Here is a 14,870-nt window from a genome sequence, read left to right as displayed (position 1 = left end):
GTCAGCCGACTTGGGCTCTGAAGTTTGCTCCTTCTTCTTTGACAAACCCTGCTCGCGGCATTTTAAGTTGCTCTCCAGGTGACCACCGAGGGTTGCTGTCCCTGTGAATGTCTGCGTGTGGCTTGCTTGTGACTAAGATGAATAGATTATAATAAACCTCTACGCGCCAGGAAACACTACTAATCTTGCTAAGCTGGAAACAGGTGGTTAGTAAGGTCTGGATTAGTAACAACCTACAGGCTGCACCTGGGGAGAGCGCGGCCAGCCGGGGGAAAGGACGTGCGCACGATGCCTCGCTCTCTGAAAATACTCTTTCCTCTTTCCTCGAAAGATCGGAGAGAAAGGATAACACTGAACTCATGGCAGGCCTTACCTTGAGAAGTTTCTGGAAGGTGTCAAAGCTTTGTAGAACCAGCTGTAATGATCAAAAAGTTACAGTGAGCAAGGTCCCTTTTTAAAAAAATTCAGGCAACGTAAAGCAATTAGGATCCGAACGTGGACCTCAAGTTAAGATTTAAGGAAACAAAAATCCTATACAGAATCAACTCGAAAAATATACCTTGCCCTTAGATTGACCCTGAAACTTGTCGGTTTGTAGACTGAGGGCAGAAACAGCACATCTGTTTCCTGGATGTATGTGAAAACAGTGTTTTGTGCTCCCTCTGCTGGCTCAAATTCCCAGAGCGCCGCACAGAGACCACAAGGCTCTGGGGCACGACGACGGGGAAAAAGCGGAGCGGAGCCGAGCTGATTCCAGCTCTCTCCAGACAGAGGAAGAATGTAACAGGTAAACTAGGCCGGTGGTGCAGCAGGCCAGCCTTTGGGGACTTTACGGGTGACATGACTACATCCTGAGACTATGCCAGGGCAGAGCAGCAGCCGTGGGAGGGCCACCCCCCAAGTTTATTAAAGGAAAGAAACACGAAAAAGCCCAGTGGAAACCAGAGAACGTGAGAACGAAGGTAGGCCGTAACCATTAACAACCATCAAAAAGCCTCCGCACGTCCCTTTCCGCAGGGATGCGTACTGGGTTCCCACAGGCCGGGGATGCCTGGAGCGGAGAGACCAGGGACGTGGGAGTCGCCGCCTTAAAGACGGAAACAGCGCCACGTCTGCTCCTTCGCTGGCCGGGGCTGAGAGGGGGCGCGACGGGCTGCCCCAGGCGGAGCAGGGCTCTCCTCTCCACGGCAAGCTGTCTGCGAGGAGTGCTTAGCATCTGACGCAGAAGGCAGACGCCCTAACCGAAAATTCCCTCTGCAGGTAAATCAAATGGATTGGATGAAAGAGATTTTCTACCAAAAAACAATACCAAGAGGGCTACCTTTTAGGAACAAGTAAAATTTTGGCCCAGTGGCTTTTTAAAAAGATTTTCCAACGTTACTGCTGCCCGCCTTTATTTTTGAACCAAGTGGGGGACGAAGTACAAAAATCTAATCATTTCAATTTCTTTTCCAAAGACAGAAATGTACAGTGTTAGTTTGGAGGTAACAGGGAAATGCTTTTCCGTACTTTATGATTTTCAGAGTACTTGAATTTTTCCTGTCAGGAACCAGAAGGACGGTTCCCGGACGAAGGGTGTGTTCATTTGTGCAGCAGAAAGAAAAATGGTAGAGCCACTCATCGATCCGACAGAACGCCGCTGAGAACACTGGCTCCAGACCCCCCGCCCCGGACACGAGGCTGCTCACCTCTCTCGTGGGCACCAGCACCAGAGCGTAGGGACCGTCGCTGCGCTGTTGACACAGAAGGGGAAAGGCGCCATGAGTGACGGCCGCGGGCGTCCAGGTGGCTGGAGCTTAACGGCGGCCACGTGAAAAATACCACGACTGGTCTTGCCAAAGAAAGGGACGCGCATGCCAAGTACGCTTATCATTACGGAGCCTTGTTCTAGGGGCTCTGGCCCACACGATCAGACAAGAGAATGAAATATGTATAAATCTGGAGAGCAGGAGGTAATAAAACTGTCATCATTAGCGGATGGTATTTTATCCTAAAAAAAAAAAACTTAAAAAAAAAAAAAAACCGCTTGAAAATCTATTACCAAATTCAGTCTACTAGCTGAATGTAAAATTAATATATAAAAATCAATTGCCTTTAAACATAGAAAGTGAGAAAATGCAAAGGGAAGAAAATCACACTTATAACAGCAACAAAAAAGATAATGAGAATAAGCTTAATGAAAAATGTACAAAATCTACATAATGAGAATTTTAAAATCCTCTGAGGAGCATAAAATAAAATTTGAATAAATGAAAAGATGTGTCCTGTTCTTGAATAAGACTCAATATTATATATAAGCTAATTCTCCCTAACTCAATCTCTAAGTGCAATGCGATTTCAACAAAATGCTACAAAATGCCACAAAAATGCATGTAAGTATATAAATACATATATTCATATAGAAAATAACATATATATCCAGAAAAGCTGATTACAAAGTTCACGTGGAAAAATAACCAAGACATTTCTGGAAAACATCAGATGTTAAAACAACTTAAATCAACAGTAGTTGAAAAACAATTGATACTGGCACAAAGATTAAAATAGCTAACAGAGCCTAGAATAGAATTAAATACATATACAAATTTAGGAAACATGATAAGGGGCATTTTGCATTAGGAAGGAAAAGATGGGTTATATGAAAGTCCTTTTAGAAAACTGTTAGAAAAAAAAAAAGTTGAAATTAAGTTGCTCTTCTTATAGATGACACGAAACTCAAAATCTAAAAAACACTGACGAATTTTGACAGAAAAATTTTAAATTTCACAGTAAAAAAATAATACCTAAACTAAATCAAGAATCAAATAACAATGTGGGGAAAAAAATATGCCATACCTAAGGAAAGGGGCCGATTTCTCTAGCTTATAAGAAAGGTCTATAATTCAATTGAAAATAAAAATAAAAAGATCAACTCAAAAAAAAATGTGGAAGGACATAAGAGCTAATTTATGGATATAAGAATTCAAAATATGGCTCTTACACATATGAAAAGATTTCAAACTTATTCCTAAGAGAAACTGACATTGAAGCATAATACGGTGCTTCCCCCTGTCAAGTGAGCAAAGTGGAGCAGCTGACAGTGCCGATGAGGGCACGGCCACCCCGGAGCGGCCACACACCGCTGCGACGGTGCCACTGGTCTGACTCCTCAGTATCTGACATCATCAGATAAAAAAGCGAATTCCACTTATAGGACTTCCTCTAAAAGATACGCTCGCGTGTGTCCATAAAGAAATTGTAAAGCATTTTCCAGGAAGTGTCCTTCATAGTCTTGTCTGTAGCACAATGTTGAACAAACTGCACATTCCACCAATGAGGGATGATTCGATCATCTATGGTACACACATACAATGGACTATTAGGCAGCTATTAAAAAACAAGGCAGCCAGACAAGGTACTTACTGAGAAGAAATGCTCCCCGAACGTTAAGTGAACAAAAGCAAGGCACAGAACATCATGCAAGCAAGAAACCATTTGGGCATCAAACAAAACAAACGAAAACTTCAATCAAAGGAAGCGGAGGAACGATGCGTGCTCGTGTGTGCTTTATATGCAAAGAACACCCTTGGGAGAACGTGCGCCAGACTGGTGACAAAGACCACTGCACCTGCCAGGAGAGCTGTCGCACGCGGGAGAATGGCGTGTTGAATGGCGGTGTCTATTTTTTGGTGCTCTAAAATTTTTTTTTACCATGTGCAGTGTACCTAAATATAATAGTAATGATAGTAACAGAAGACGAAATAACCTGATGAAGTGAAGGCCCTAGAATCTAAGGTGCCTGGCGCCTCAAAAGTGGTCGCAGTCAGTGAATTAATCAAAACACTGTTAGCGCAGGAGCTAAGCACAGATTTCAGAGCAAATGGAATCACAAGGTTGTTTCTCGTGTTCTGCATAGGAAACGTTTTACCCACAGGAGAAAAGGGTTTGGAATTCAAACCAGAGCCGTCTGCACTCGCACTGACTCTCAGACACTGCTGACGCCCAGGCGAGGAGCGGTAAACACGTGAGTACAGCGGCACCGACGTGCCCCAGCGTGACGCTAGGAGAGTCTGACATTTCAAAAGGTGTCACAACACAGGGGAGAAGAAAGAAAAATCAATTCCTCGCAGGGCAGAAGTGAGTGAAGAAGGGTGGGTGTGATGTTAAAAAAAATCAGAGCCAAAATAACGGAAAGAGTGAAAACACAGAAAAGCCACCCATTCTCGTTCCATCGCCGAAGTAATTTAAGACTCTGCTGGGCGCCTTGAATTTGCTGCTCCCTCCAGATATGTTTTTTACAGGTCAAATCATTTTACAATGAACTCCGAGGGTCTATATTGAATATTACTTGAAATAAGTGAATTAAATTTGGGCTTGGAAAACTTTCTACAGAATATTTCAGTCTTGAAAAGAATGAGCTGTTACAGATGTTGAAAAATATTTGAGCAAATGAAAAACCATACGGCTTGTTAATGATTCTGATTATAAGCAAATCAAGTCACGGCCCTTTAAACCAGCCACGGGACCACGCTGCTGACGACGACGGCTAATACATGAATGAGTAGGTTCTAGCACCGGGTGCGGGAAACCCGTGTGTTGAGCACACTCAAGCCTCGCCCCAGAAGAAAGGCACTGCTCTTAGCCCCGTGCCACAGGCGAAGTCAATGAGGGACAGGGCTGAAATGGTTTGTGTGAAGTCACCCTCAGACCCAGGACAGCAGCAGAGCTGCCCACACCCCAGCCACCTTGGGAATGTAACCTAACCTCTGCTGTCCTCAGTTCTGATCTATGCAGTGAGACAGTGGCTCGTACTGTGGGCCCACCAGAGCCCAGACATTCTCGAACCCTACGATTCTGTGCGAAATACAACGCCCTACTAGCAGGGAGTTCTAGAGCACACAAATGCAGGAGATGTCACTACATTGTTGCAATGACTTACATTTCTTCTCTATGTACCAAGCACCAACGCTAAGTAAGCCCTCTGTATGAATTCACTGTCAAGTGCCTGGTGGAAAGAAAAAACTCAGCCGCCTTTAAGAAATAAAATTCCCATTTCAGGGAAAACCAATATTAAGTTTAGTAAGTATCTTTCTCATCTTTTTATGTGTAGATACACACCCAGATTATTTGTGAAACAACAGAACGTAACCTGCCTTTTTTCAATTAACATGGCAAGAACACTCAAGCTCACAAATACTAACTGGAAAACGTATCACGTTTAATGGCTAAAGTTCCAGCATTTGGATGATTGTGTAGAATTTCTATTCTACCGATTTAAAATTTTTTAAATAAAGTTTAAATAAAATATTAACTTACTCATTTTTAAATAATTTTAGACTTACAAAAAAATGCACAAATAGCACAAAGAGCTCCCTTAAACCCTTCTCCCAGAGTCCTTATCAATTCTCAAAATCACAGTATGAGGATCAGAACCATGAAATTGACACCGATTCAATACTATTAATCTACAGGCCGTATTCAAATCGCATTGACTGACCTATTCACATCCTTTTTCCAGACTAGGATCCGGATCAGGACCATGTGTTGCACTTAGCTGTCATGTTCCCTTTGTCTCTTTTAATCTGGGCCAGTCCTTTGGTATTTGTCTTCTGTGGCCTTAATACTTTGGCAGATCCTGACCAATTGCTGTGTAGAATGTCCTCGATTTGGGTTTGTGTGATGTTTGCTTATGATTAAAGTCAGGTTATGCATCTTTGGCCAAAACACACACACACACACACACACACACACACACACACACACACACCCCAGAAGCGATGCTGCGCCCCACCCCCCACCTCCACGAAACCTGCAGGAGACACGTGGGGCCGACGTGCCACGGCACTGGCGCCGGCCGGCTCTGATCGCCTGGTCACGGAGGGGACAGCCAGGCCTCCCTCTGCAGAGTTACTGTTTTTCCTTTGTGATTAAGAAGGATCTTGCCGGGAGACACTGTGAGACTACGTGAAAGTCCCATTTTCATCACTTTTACAATGATTCTTGCCTGAAACACGACCGTGGCAGCTGCGACACGGTGACAGTCTAGTGCCATGACTTCTATATTTATCCTTTGGAATTCTGCTGCAAGGAAAGGCTTCCCTTCTCCCGTTTATTTATTTGTTAAATAATTTCTTCATACTAGTTTGGACTGGTGGACATTCGTTTTAGTCTAATCCAATAGTATCATTTATCTCGTCTCTCAAACATCAGGTGGGCTCGATACACGCCTAATTCTGCACGCCCGAACTCAGGGAAAAAGTCACCCATTGGCTTTTCTCACCTCTGTGCGCATCCACCTCACTTCCTATTTCTGATCTCACCAGTGCCCCTCAACTGAGGCGGACCGAGGCTGCGCTGGTTTGGAGATGACGCCCACGCCTGCATGATGTGGCAGTTAAGTGGCCTCCCAGGGAACCCAAGGAACCCAACCGTGGCCCCTATGACCCAGGTTCCAACTGTGCTTCGCATAAATAAAATAAATAAATAAATAAATAAATAAATAGGTTTCACAGCTAAAGACAAGTTCCAGGAAACGCTGCACGCGAGGCGGCCGATCATCAAACTCAGTCACCGGGCGCTTGTTTTCGCATCTGCTGCTCATGGTAAACGCCGTTTTAAAGGTAACGTTCACCCTCCTTAGTCAGAAGGGCTCGTCTCTGGTGCCACGGCGATCTGAGGTGGAGACACAGTCCCCGGGACTCGCCACTCGGCCTCAGGGAGCTACTGAGCTTCCCTAGGCTTTAGAGGCAATGGGGTCGTGTGATAAATGAAATAAAAGCAGGTAAGGAAACAATGCTAAGTGACAACGGACTCTATCAGCCCCCAGTTGCTGCTGCAGGTCAGGCTGGTGGTTTCTGACGCTCCGTGAATAACAGGAAAAGGTACTTCACACTCACCTGTATTTTTGTTTTCATTGCTTGAAGGGACTGGACCACAGGGATGCAATAGGCGAGAGTTTTACCTTTTAAAAAAATATGAAAGCCATTAAAATCAGAGGCCCTTCAGACGGGAGGAAAGCCACGGCAGTAAAGGGAACAAGCTCCGCTACCTTTGGGTCATGCTGAATCTGGGGACAGGAGGAGTGCACGTCACACACCCTGGAGAGGTGGAAACAGAAGACCCCTGTCTGCCACACCCCCAATTCAGTGCTACTTCTACATGACCTGCAGCCGGCTCCTCCATGCAGCCGACAGGGGACAGTGACACCTTCCCAAACGACACGCCGGCCAACCTGCGGCCTGCCTCACTGACAGTGCCTCCTCTCAAGTCGCCTCAACTTGTGAAATGAGCTCGGTGGCCAAGTAAACGTCCCCTGTGGTGACACAGTTAGGAGCCAGTCCGAACCCCACCCCCACCTCTGAAGACCAGGAAGGAACACGGGGTGACGGAACCTTTGGTTTCCAGCCGCTGGGACAGTGGCTGAGCCGGGGGAGAAAAGGACAGCTGACCAGCCCTGAAGGGCGCAGAGGGCCCCAAAGCAAGTCGAGGCTGCTCTGGAACACACGAGAACGGCGTTCCACGTCTGAGCTCAGCACTCACATCTGATCTGCGTGTGCTCACGTCAGACTGCGGAAAACAACCACCCCCCACTGGAGTGAGGACGGGCAGCCCTGGCTGTAGCAGAGACCTGGCCACGCCTGGGGACAGGCTGAGGAGTGACAGCAGGACCTGACTACTTCCTGACCGCTCCTGACTGTGCCCCCGACGACCGGCCCCTTCCTTTCACTCTGGGAACTAATTCGGGGATCTAATCAAAGGCAAGCACGGCCTCCCCTGCCCCAAACGAAACAAATCCGCCACCACCAGACGCCCTGCACATCAGCTACGGCGCGAGCAGGGCTGGGAGCCACGGGGAGGGGGCAGGAGCCAGACGACGACTGACCTGAGCCGGTCTGTGATCGCACGAGCGCGTCTTTGCCTTCCAGCAGCGCGGGAATGCTGTGCATCTGGACACTGGGGCGGCGGGGAGAAAGAGCACGCGGTCACCCACACGCGGGCCCCGCCCGTGTCACACGCAGTGACACGGGACACACAACACGCAGTCGCCCCATGCTCAGATCTGCCTTTCGACTGCCACCTCAGAAGCTACCCACACATGCGAGGGAGGGTGCTGAGAGAGTTCTGACAATTAGAATAAAACCTCGCTAAATTTCTGGAACGTGGCTAAGAATGCTGAGCGAGCCAGGGACTGGCCATTCTATCGGACTGGCTGAAAACAAAAGTGGGCCGGGCACGACCGCGCCTGGAACGACTGTGAAAGCATGTCGCACACTCTCTTGCCTCTATAAGAGAATGTGAAACACGATGAAATGTCTCGGCAAGGCTCCCATGCCGCAGAGGGAAAGGAAGCTGGGAGCCACCGGCCGGCCGGGAGCCGCCGCGCACTGCCCAGGGAGCCGAGATGTAACTGTCATGGACACACTAAGGCTGTGTCCACATGGGCACTCACAAACTAACGACGAAGGGCTGCAGAGAGCATTTAAAATTGGTTGACAAAACTAACCCAAAAAATTGGTGAGGGCGTGGCTTTTTATTTTATTCAATATTCTTCTTACTCGTAAGTAAAATGAGATTATTAAAATGTAAAGAAACGCACACACTCAGAGAGGGGGTTCACCTCTGCTCCACACCTTCGACTCAATTTCTATTTCCTGGGAGTCATTGTTATTAACTAGGACATTAAAAAGTTCCAGTACCCTATACAGCCGGCTTAGAGCCGAGAGCAGAACGAGATGGGGACCCAGCCCCTCCACTTAACAGGTGGGAAACCGCACAGCTAGGCACTGTCAAGTCCTCGATGGTCACGAACCTGGCACTGTCTTCTACCACCAAGACACAAAGTGGCTCTGTCCCCCACAGAAAAATCAAGTTTCATACGGTCATAACCATTTAAATCCTTAGAAAAATCCAGACTGGTCTGGAACTCTTACCTGGTCATGGTAAACATGTTTAAAACCGTGTTAATTGTGGAAACCTGAAAGACAGAAAAAAAAAAAAGTTATTTTCCTTTAACTGTCAACTTTTGGCATGAGAACATTTAATGCAAATAAGGACGCAAAAATGGAGAAAATATTGGGATAACTGATCACCAACGTCAGACCGAGCTCCTCTAACCCACGGTTCTCAACTGGGAGTGGCTCCCCGCCCCCACATGGCAACGTCTGGAGGTTTCGGGCTGTTATGACCGCGAGGGGATGCTCCCGGCATCAGTGAGTGGCGGCTCGGGATGCTGCTACACATCCCGTGATCATAGGACAGTCCCCGTAACAAAGAGTTATCCGTCCCCAAATGTCCAGAGTACCAAGGCTGAGGAACCCTGCTCAGACCCGCGGGGGGGGAAAACGAGCTGATGTCACCCCCTGAAGGGGGAGACAGGCCGTGACCACGCGAGCAGAGGAAATCCTGGCTCTCTCAAGGTTCATGTATTTTTCCCTCATTCATAAATAAGCCTGGAAAACTCATTCCTGGTTTAAAAAAAAAAAAAAAAAAGGCACTTGTGTGTGCAAAGTGCACGTGCGAAGAGCCTCTTCTTCCTTCGGTTCTTCATAATTACCGACTTCCCTTAACGGCAGGATGCCAGCTCGGTCTCCTGTGGTCACTGAGACATCTGCCCCCCCCAGAAAAGCCCCGCTACGTGGGTCCCGGTCCTAAACTGCATCAGGAGAGGGAGGTTTTAAGGTCACTTAAAACAGAAGGCGGGAGTGGGCACCAGGCCACAGTGACCAACAGCGTGAGCTCGCGTGAACGCCCCGGAGCATCTCGGCTCTCCGCGCTCGCTCTTCGGTTTTGCTTCGTGGACGTTCTGAATGAACGAGCACATCACACACGGTGACCGCCCCGGCCACTGACGGATACTCACCAAATGAGGGTGGAGGCCCAGGTCATGAAAAGTGCCTGAGGAGAACACCTTTTCTTGCACCTGGTGCACGACGGGTCTGCAAGTGACAAACGGAAACCCAGGCGTCAGTGCGACGACAGAGAACGGCAGAGGACTCCCGGCCCCTCTGGCCCCCGGGGCGCCTGTCCCCGGCATACCTGTGCAGTTCTGGAATCTCGGGGTTGTTTTTAAACAATGACGAAGTCTTAACGCACGGCTTCTGCTCCTGGTTCCTCCCCCTGCCGCCGGCCGCAGACTTCCTCGGGGAAGACACGGTCTGCGCCCGCCCCGCGGGGGCCCTCCGCGGGCCTCCCGCGGCGGTTTTCTTGGCTGGCAGAGAGGTCGCCCTGCTCCTCCGTTTTGCTGGGGGAACCGCACTGGATGCTTGGTACTTCCGTTTGGTGGCCTGTGCTTGCTGCGCCGTCCCCAAAAGGAAAGAACAACCAGAGACGCGTCAGCCCATGAAGACAGACCTCGGAGTGAAGCCTGACTGCCCACGGAATGGCGTCCCTCCCTGCAGAGATCATTACGCCCCATATGTCAAGCAACAGTTTAGGGCCTGCCATCGGGGGCTCTGCCTCGGCCCTTTTTCTCCAAAAGGGAAAAAAAAAAAACCCCACAAAATCTCAGCTCGCTCATCCACTAGACCTCCCCATCCATCTTACGTGTCAACTCGACCGAGATGAGGGTGAGGATCAAGAAGGGAGAAACATTTTTCAGACTGAACATTAACAAATGGAGCCATTTTAAGAGAAGAGAGAACCCGCTCCGCGAAGTGTGCATATTCAGCCTATATCCCCAGGAATCCAGCCACACGAGGAGAACTGGGGGCAGGGGGGTCTTTTCTCCCCACCAACAGAGCCCGCCGGTGACTACACGGGAACCTCCACTGCTGCTCCACCCGAGGGGGCTTGGACCGCTGTCACTCTCTCCCCTCAAGCTGCTGCCCCAGACTCAGATGGCTCGCAGACGACTCCTACTCGCAGCCTCCATTCCAAATGAGAGTTCTGCTCCATCCGTCACAACCGTTTCCAACTCTCCTCGCCTTTCAACACCCCGTCTGACGCCGACTCCGGGCCACGCCGCCCGCTATTCCCTTGCCCTTTGCTTATTTCCACGACCTGAACGTGGGTAAGTGCACGACCTCCAAACTCCCCCTACGAGAAGAAACATCCAAGTCCCCTATTTTTTTGGCCTTCTCTTCCAATTTACACATGAATATAAAAACATCCTGTGACTAGCCGGTGCTCGTTATTCTGGGTTTTCTTGGAATATGTTATTTTGCTTGAAACGATGGCTTTCACGCCTCAGCCTGTTGTGACTGTCAGCTTTAGACCAACCTAACGATAACGACAGTTCTTTGTCCCTGGCAACCATGAGGACTCCTGTATCCGAGTAATAAATGCAACTTCAGACACTTAATATTAATCCGTACTGACTTGACTTCATTTTGCACATTTATTTTTACAAAGTCTCAAGCTCACGAATTTTCAGATTAAAGAGAGAGATAAAGACAAATACCAAGTCTGCTGAAATCGTCCACCAGGGGAAATAAAACGTGCAGATTTTCCCTGATTCACAGAACTGCAGACCCTCGGAGCATGAACTAGCCGAAAGGTCGCTCCCGGCACGCACAGCCTTCCCGCTACGGGCTCCCTTACAGGTGGCCTTACTGTTTCTGTCCACACACCTCCTCTGACTGCTCTCCATCCCTCAAGGCTACCAAATTCTAGGGGTTTAGAAGATGCTTCTGATACTTGGGCAAGGTCTGCCACTTTGAACATCTACTTATGAGTCTGAGGTTTGCTTTCTGTAGCAACACAGAACAAGCTTACCTCCCCTGCACCTAACATTCCTTCATACATCATGTGACTCCTTTTTTCCTCCTTCTTTAGGCGAAATACCCCAAACAGGACACAAACTTTAGACCCCTATCATCATGGTCACCCATGTATTACCGTGTCAACTTCTCTCCAAAGTCAAGTCATCAGATTTAAGCACAAAAGCAGAAGGGCCTGCCATTGCTCTCAGGCTAAAATCGAGATTCTGCCATTTGCTCTAAAAAACTCTCTGGGACCTGGCCGCGGCCCATCTCGCCAGTCTCAGCCGCACGCTCTGCTGTCCTGGTTCTCCTTAATTCCGTGCTCCTGCCCTCCTCAGGGCCTTTGCACATGTTATTCCAATACCCGGGTCTCCAGCCTGCCCTTTGGCTGGCACACTCATACTCATGCTTCAGGACAGTCTTTCCTGGCTCCTCTCCACCTAGTCATCCTCGCATTGGCTCGTGTCCGGCACAAATTAAGTGCTCAATAAACACTTGTAAGATGAATAAGTGACACAACGGAATTACCCCTTCCATAGTCTGGACTATTCCACTACTTGTTGGCCGCCTCCTGCCCACCGCCGCCCCCGCCGTCTCCAGCATCCACAACACAAAGTTAAAAAAACTGACCAGTTAGCAGCTGTCGAGTAGCTTAGTCCCAAAGGTACAAAGCTGGCAGATAAGCCAAGCCACTGAGTAAGTCACAGACTAGTGGAAGAGACGAAAGTGTAAAACCACAAATCCAAACCTACACCGTTATGAGAAAAACGACCACGGTCTACGGAGAGGGGAGGCAGGGAGACAGGAACACCGCAGGAGGTGACATCTGAGCAGAGAGGCACAAGGACATATCTAGATCTGCTAAAAGGTAGCTGTACCACATTAGGCAGGTCACTTCTCTCTGTCCCTCTGCTCCTGCCCCTGTGCGGGGAGGGGATTATGGCTGATGACCTCTGGGGCCCATCCAGCCCCAAAGTCTAGACCCGCCGTCTTCGCTATTAATAAACTGAGCAGTTACTACACGAGGCGGTAGTGCTAAGCGCTTATGCGAATTATGACACTATCAGCACGGGTCCTGGTATGACCCCGTTCTAAGATGATAACACTGTGAGGTGATCTGTCCCAGTGTCACCGAGGGGTCCGGGCTCTGCCCAGGCTCTGATTCTACAGCCCGGGTTCCTGAGGATAATGCCGTGCTCCCACTGAGTAAGAGCATCCTGCTTGGTTAGAAAACATCATGAATAGTTTGATCCGTATTCTGTTTTGAGTTGTTTTTCATTAGGATATATATCAAAATGTTAACCAGAGCTATGAGTGTTTTTTTTTAATCTACTCCCCGAATTTCCTACAATAAATTTCTATTAATAACCAGAAAACATTTTTAGAAAGAAAATATTCTGCAGTGTTAGATACAGCGTAATTTAAGCTGTCAAAGTCTTCCCGAATCCAGTATATTAGCTACCCATCCCAAGTTCTGGCTACTGGCAGATTTGATCAACACATCTATAGTTCTCATTCGAGACACAAACAAAAACGTAGATGCAGACAAGGCCACTGCAGACACGTCATTGCCTCATTAATTAACACTCTTTTGACACAGTAGTTCACGCACTCATAACCAGATACCCTAAGTTTACTTATTCAACTCGTTTAACAAAGTTTCAGTAAATATTTCCTATATGTTAGTTACTCGGCAAGTATATGGCACGAGCACCCCCACCGGCCTTCCAATGTAGCAATTCTATTACACGAAATGAAGCCAATAGGAATCTATTTAAGTGCCTCTATGGGTCTGAAAATGCGCAGCCTTTCCGATGATCTCATTTAATCCTCTTAATAACCTTCCATGAATAAATGACACAACCATTATTTTATGGCTAGAAAAAGTGAAGATCAGAGAGGTGAAGAAACTTCCTCAAGGTCACAGGGCTAGTGTGAGGTAGGGCTGGTATCTCATCCCAGGTCTGTCCTATTCCAATTCCCAGCTCCCACTGGCTCTTCTGGACTCTTCTCCCTCCCACAGAGATGCTGCGACGCCATTGGCTGGCTGAAAACTCCTTACTCTCAAGTTTCTAAATCCTAAAGCTTGTCACTGAAAAATTCAGCAAAGAGAATCCAGAGACTGGGTGTTACCAGAGACTGCGCATTAGCGTCCATGAACTCAAGGGATTTCAGCCTAACACACTGGCTGAACTGAACTTTGGCAATTAACTTTTCCATGGAACTATCTGTTGCTTTTACAAGCAAACACACACAGACAGACGCACAAACTTCCTTGGCAGGAGGCCGCATCCTTCCTGGTCTTTGAGATAACGTGATTTTACAACATATTTTCTGCCCTGTAGCCCTCCCCTTTTCTAGGAGATAAATCGATCATTCTAGAAACCGTTCTGAGCTCTGGTTTGGGTCAAGTTTAAGACTTCCTTCCCCTCCCCAGTGAGGAATTATATTGGCGAGTTGCATTTTCTTTCTCCTCTCCACTGCACACGGATGGAATCTATGCCATTTCTGAAAGGTCTCAAAAGATATTCCTAGTCCGTAGTCCTCATTCCTGAAACAGACGACCCTTACGGTTGAGGAAACGGTGGCTGAGAGAAAAGGTGTGGCTACTAAGTGACCGGGCAGGGATTCACGCCCAAGCGTCAGTTTCTAACTTCTCCAGGAGACAGCCTTTCTCCGGGAGACAGTTCCTTTCTTTCGAGTCCTCCTCCGACCACAGCTGGAGCAAGCCCTCGCCCCGGTGACACCCGCTCCGCTCGCTCCAAAGACCTCGGCGGGGCCGGGGCGTGGCGAGGGGGGAGGGGAGGCGGGAGGAGGGGGAGGGGCTTCTGTTCTCGGACACGTAGCTCAGCGGCTCCGAGAAGCTGCCTGACGTCTGACTTTCCCCTCTTAACCCCGAAAATGATTCCAAAGCCGACTCAGAGGCAAGGCGGCAGCTTTGCGCGCCGCGGGCCGGGCCCCGGTGGGCGCAGACGGACCCGAGGCCGGGTCAGAACTCACCCGCTTCGCCTGGGCCACGCGGGGTCTGGAGAACGTCCTGAAGGCGGCCGCGGCCGCGGGGGGCTCGGAAAGGTGGAGAAGCAATCCGTCGGTAACCGCCATGGTCGACGCAGAGCCGAGGCCACACGCAGGCGAGCCAACTGCGACTGGACCTCGCGGGCCGAGACCGCGACTCCGCCCAGGCCCACGTGG

The 14,870-nt window shown here is 48.8% G+C and overlaps 1 protein-coding gene across 1 annotated transcript in view; it reads right to left on the bottom strand.

The window, feature by feature from the left end:
• DDX31 (DEAD-box helicase 31) overlaps positions 1–14,863 on the bottom strand; it is a 64,081-nt gene extending 49,218 nt beyond the window's left edge. The window contains exons 1-8 of the mRNA XM_016133889.2: positions 14,679–14,863; positions 10,015–10,271; positions 9,839–9,914; positions 8,910–8,953; positions 7,862–7,932; positions 6,876–6,940; positions 1,689–1,733; positions 374–415 (exon numbers count right to left, since the gene is read on the bottom strand). Coding sequence (XP_015989375.2) covers positions 374–415; positions 1,689–1,733; positions 6,876–6,940; positions 7,862–7,932; positions 8,910–8,953; positions 9,839–9,914; positions 10,015–10,271; positions 14,679–14,780 — 702 coding nt within the window. The 5' untranslated portion in view covers positions 14,781–14,863. The remainder of the gene's footprint in view (positions 1–373; positions 416–1,688; positions 1,734–6,875; positions 6,941–7,861; positions 7,933–8,909; positions 8,954–9,838; positions 9,915–10,014; positions 10,272–14,678) is intronic.
• Between the last annotated feature and the right edge of the window lie 7 nt (positions 14,864–14,870).

This window comes from Rousettus aegyptiacus, unplaced genomic scaffold, assembly GCF_014176215.1.
Source record: "Rousettus aegyptiacus isolate mRouAeg1 unplaced genomic scaffold, mRouAeg1.p scaffold_m13_p_3, whole genome shotgun sequence".
Lineage (NCBI taxonomy): Eukaryota > Metazoa > Chordata > Mammalia > Chiroptera > Pteropodidae > Rousettus > Rousettus aegyptiacus.
This window is presented reverse-complemented; position numbering and strand designations above follow the sequence as displayed.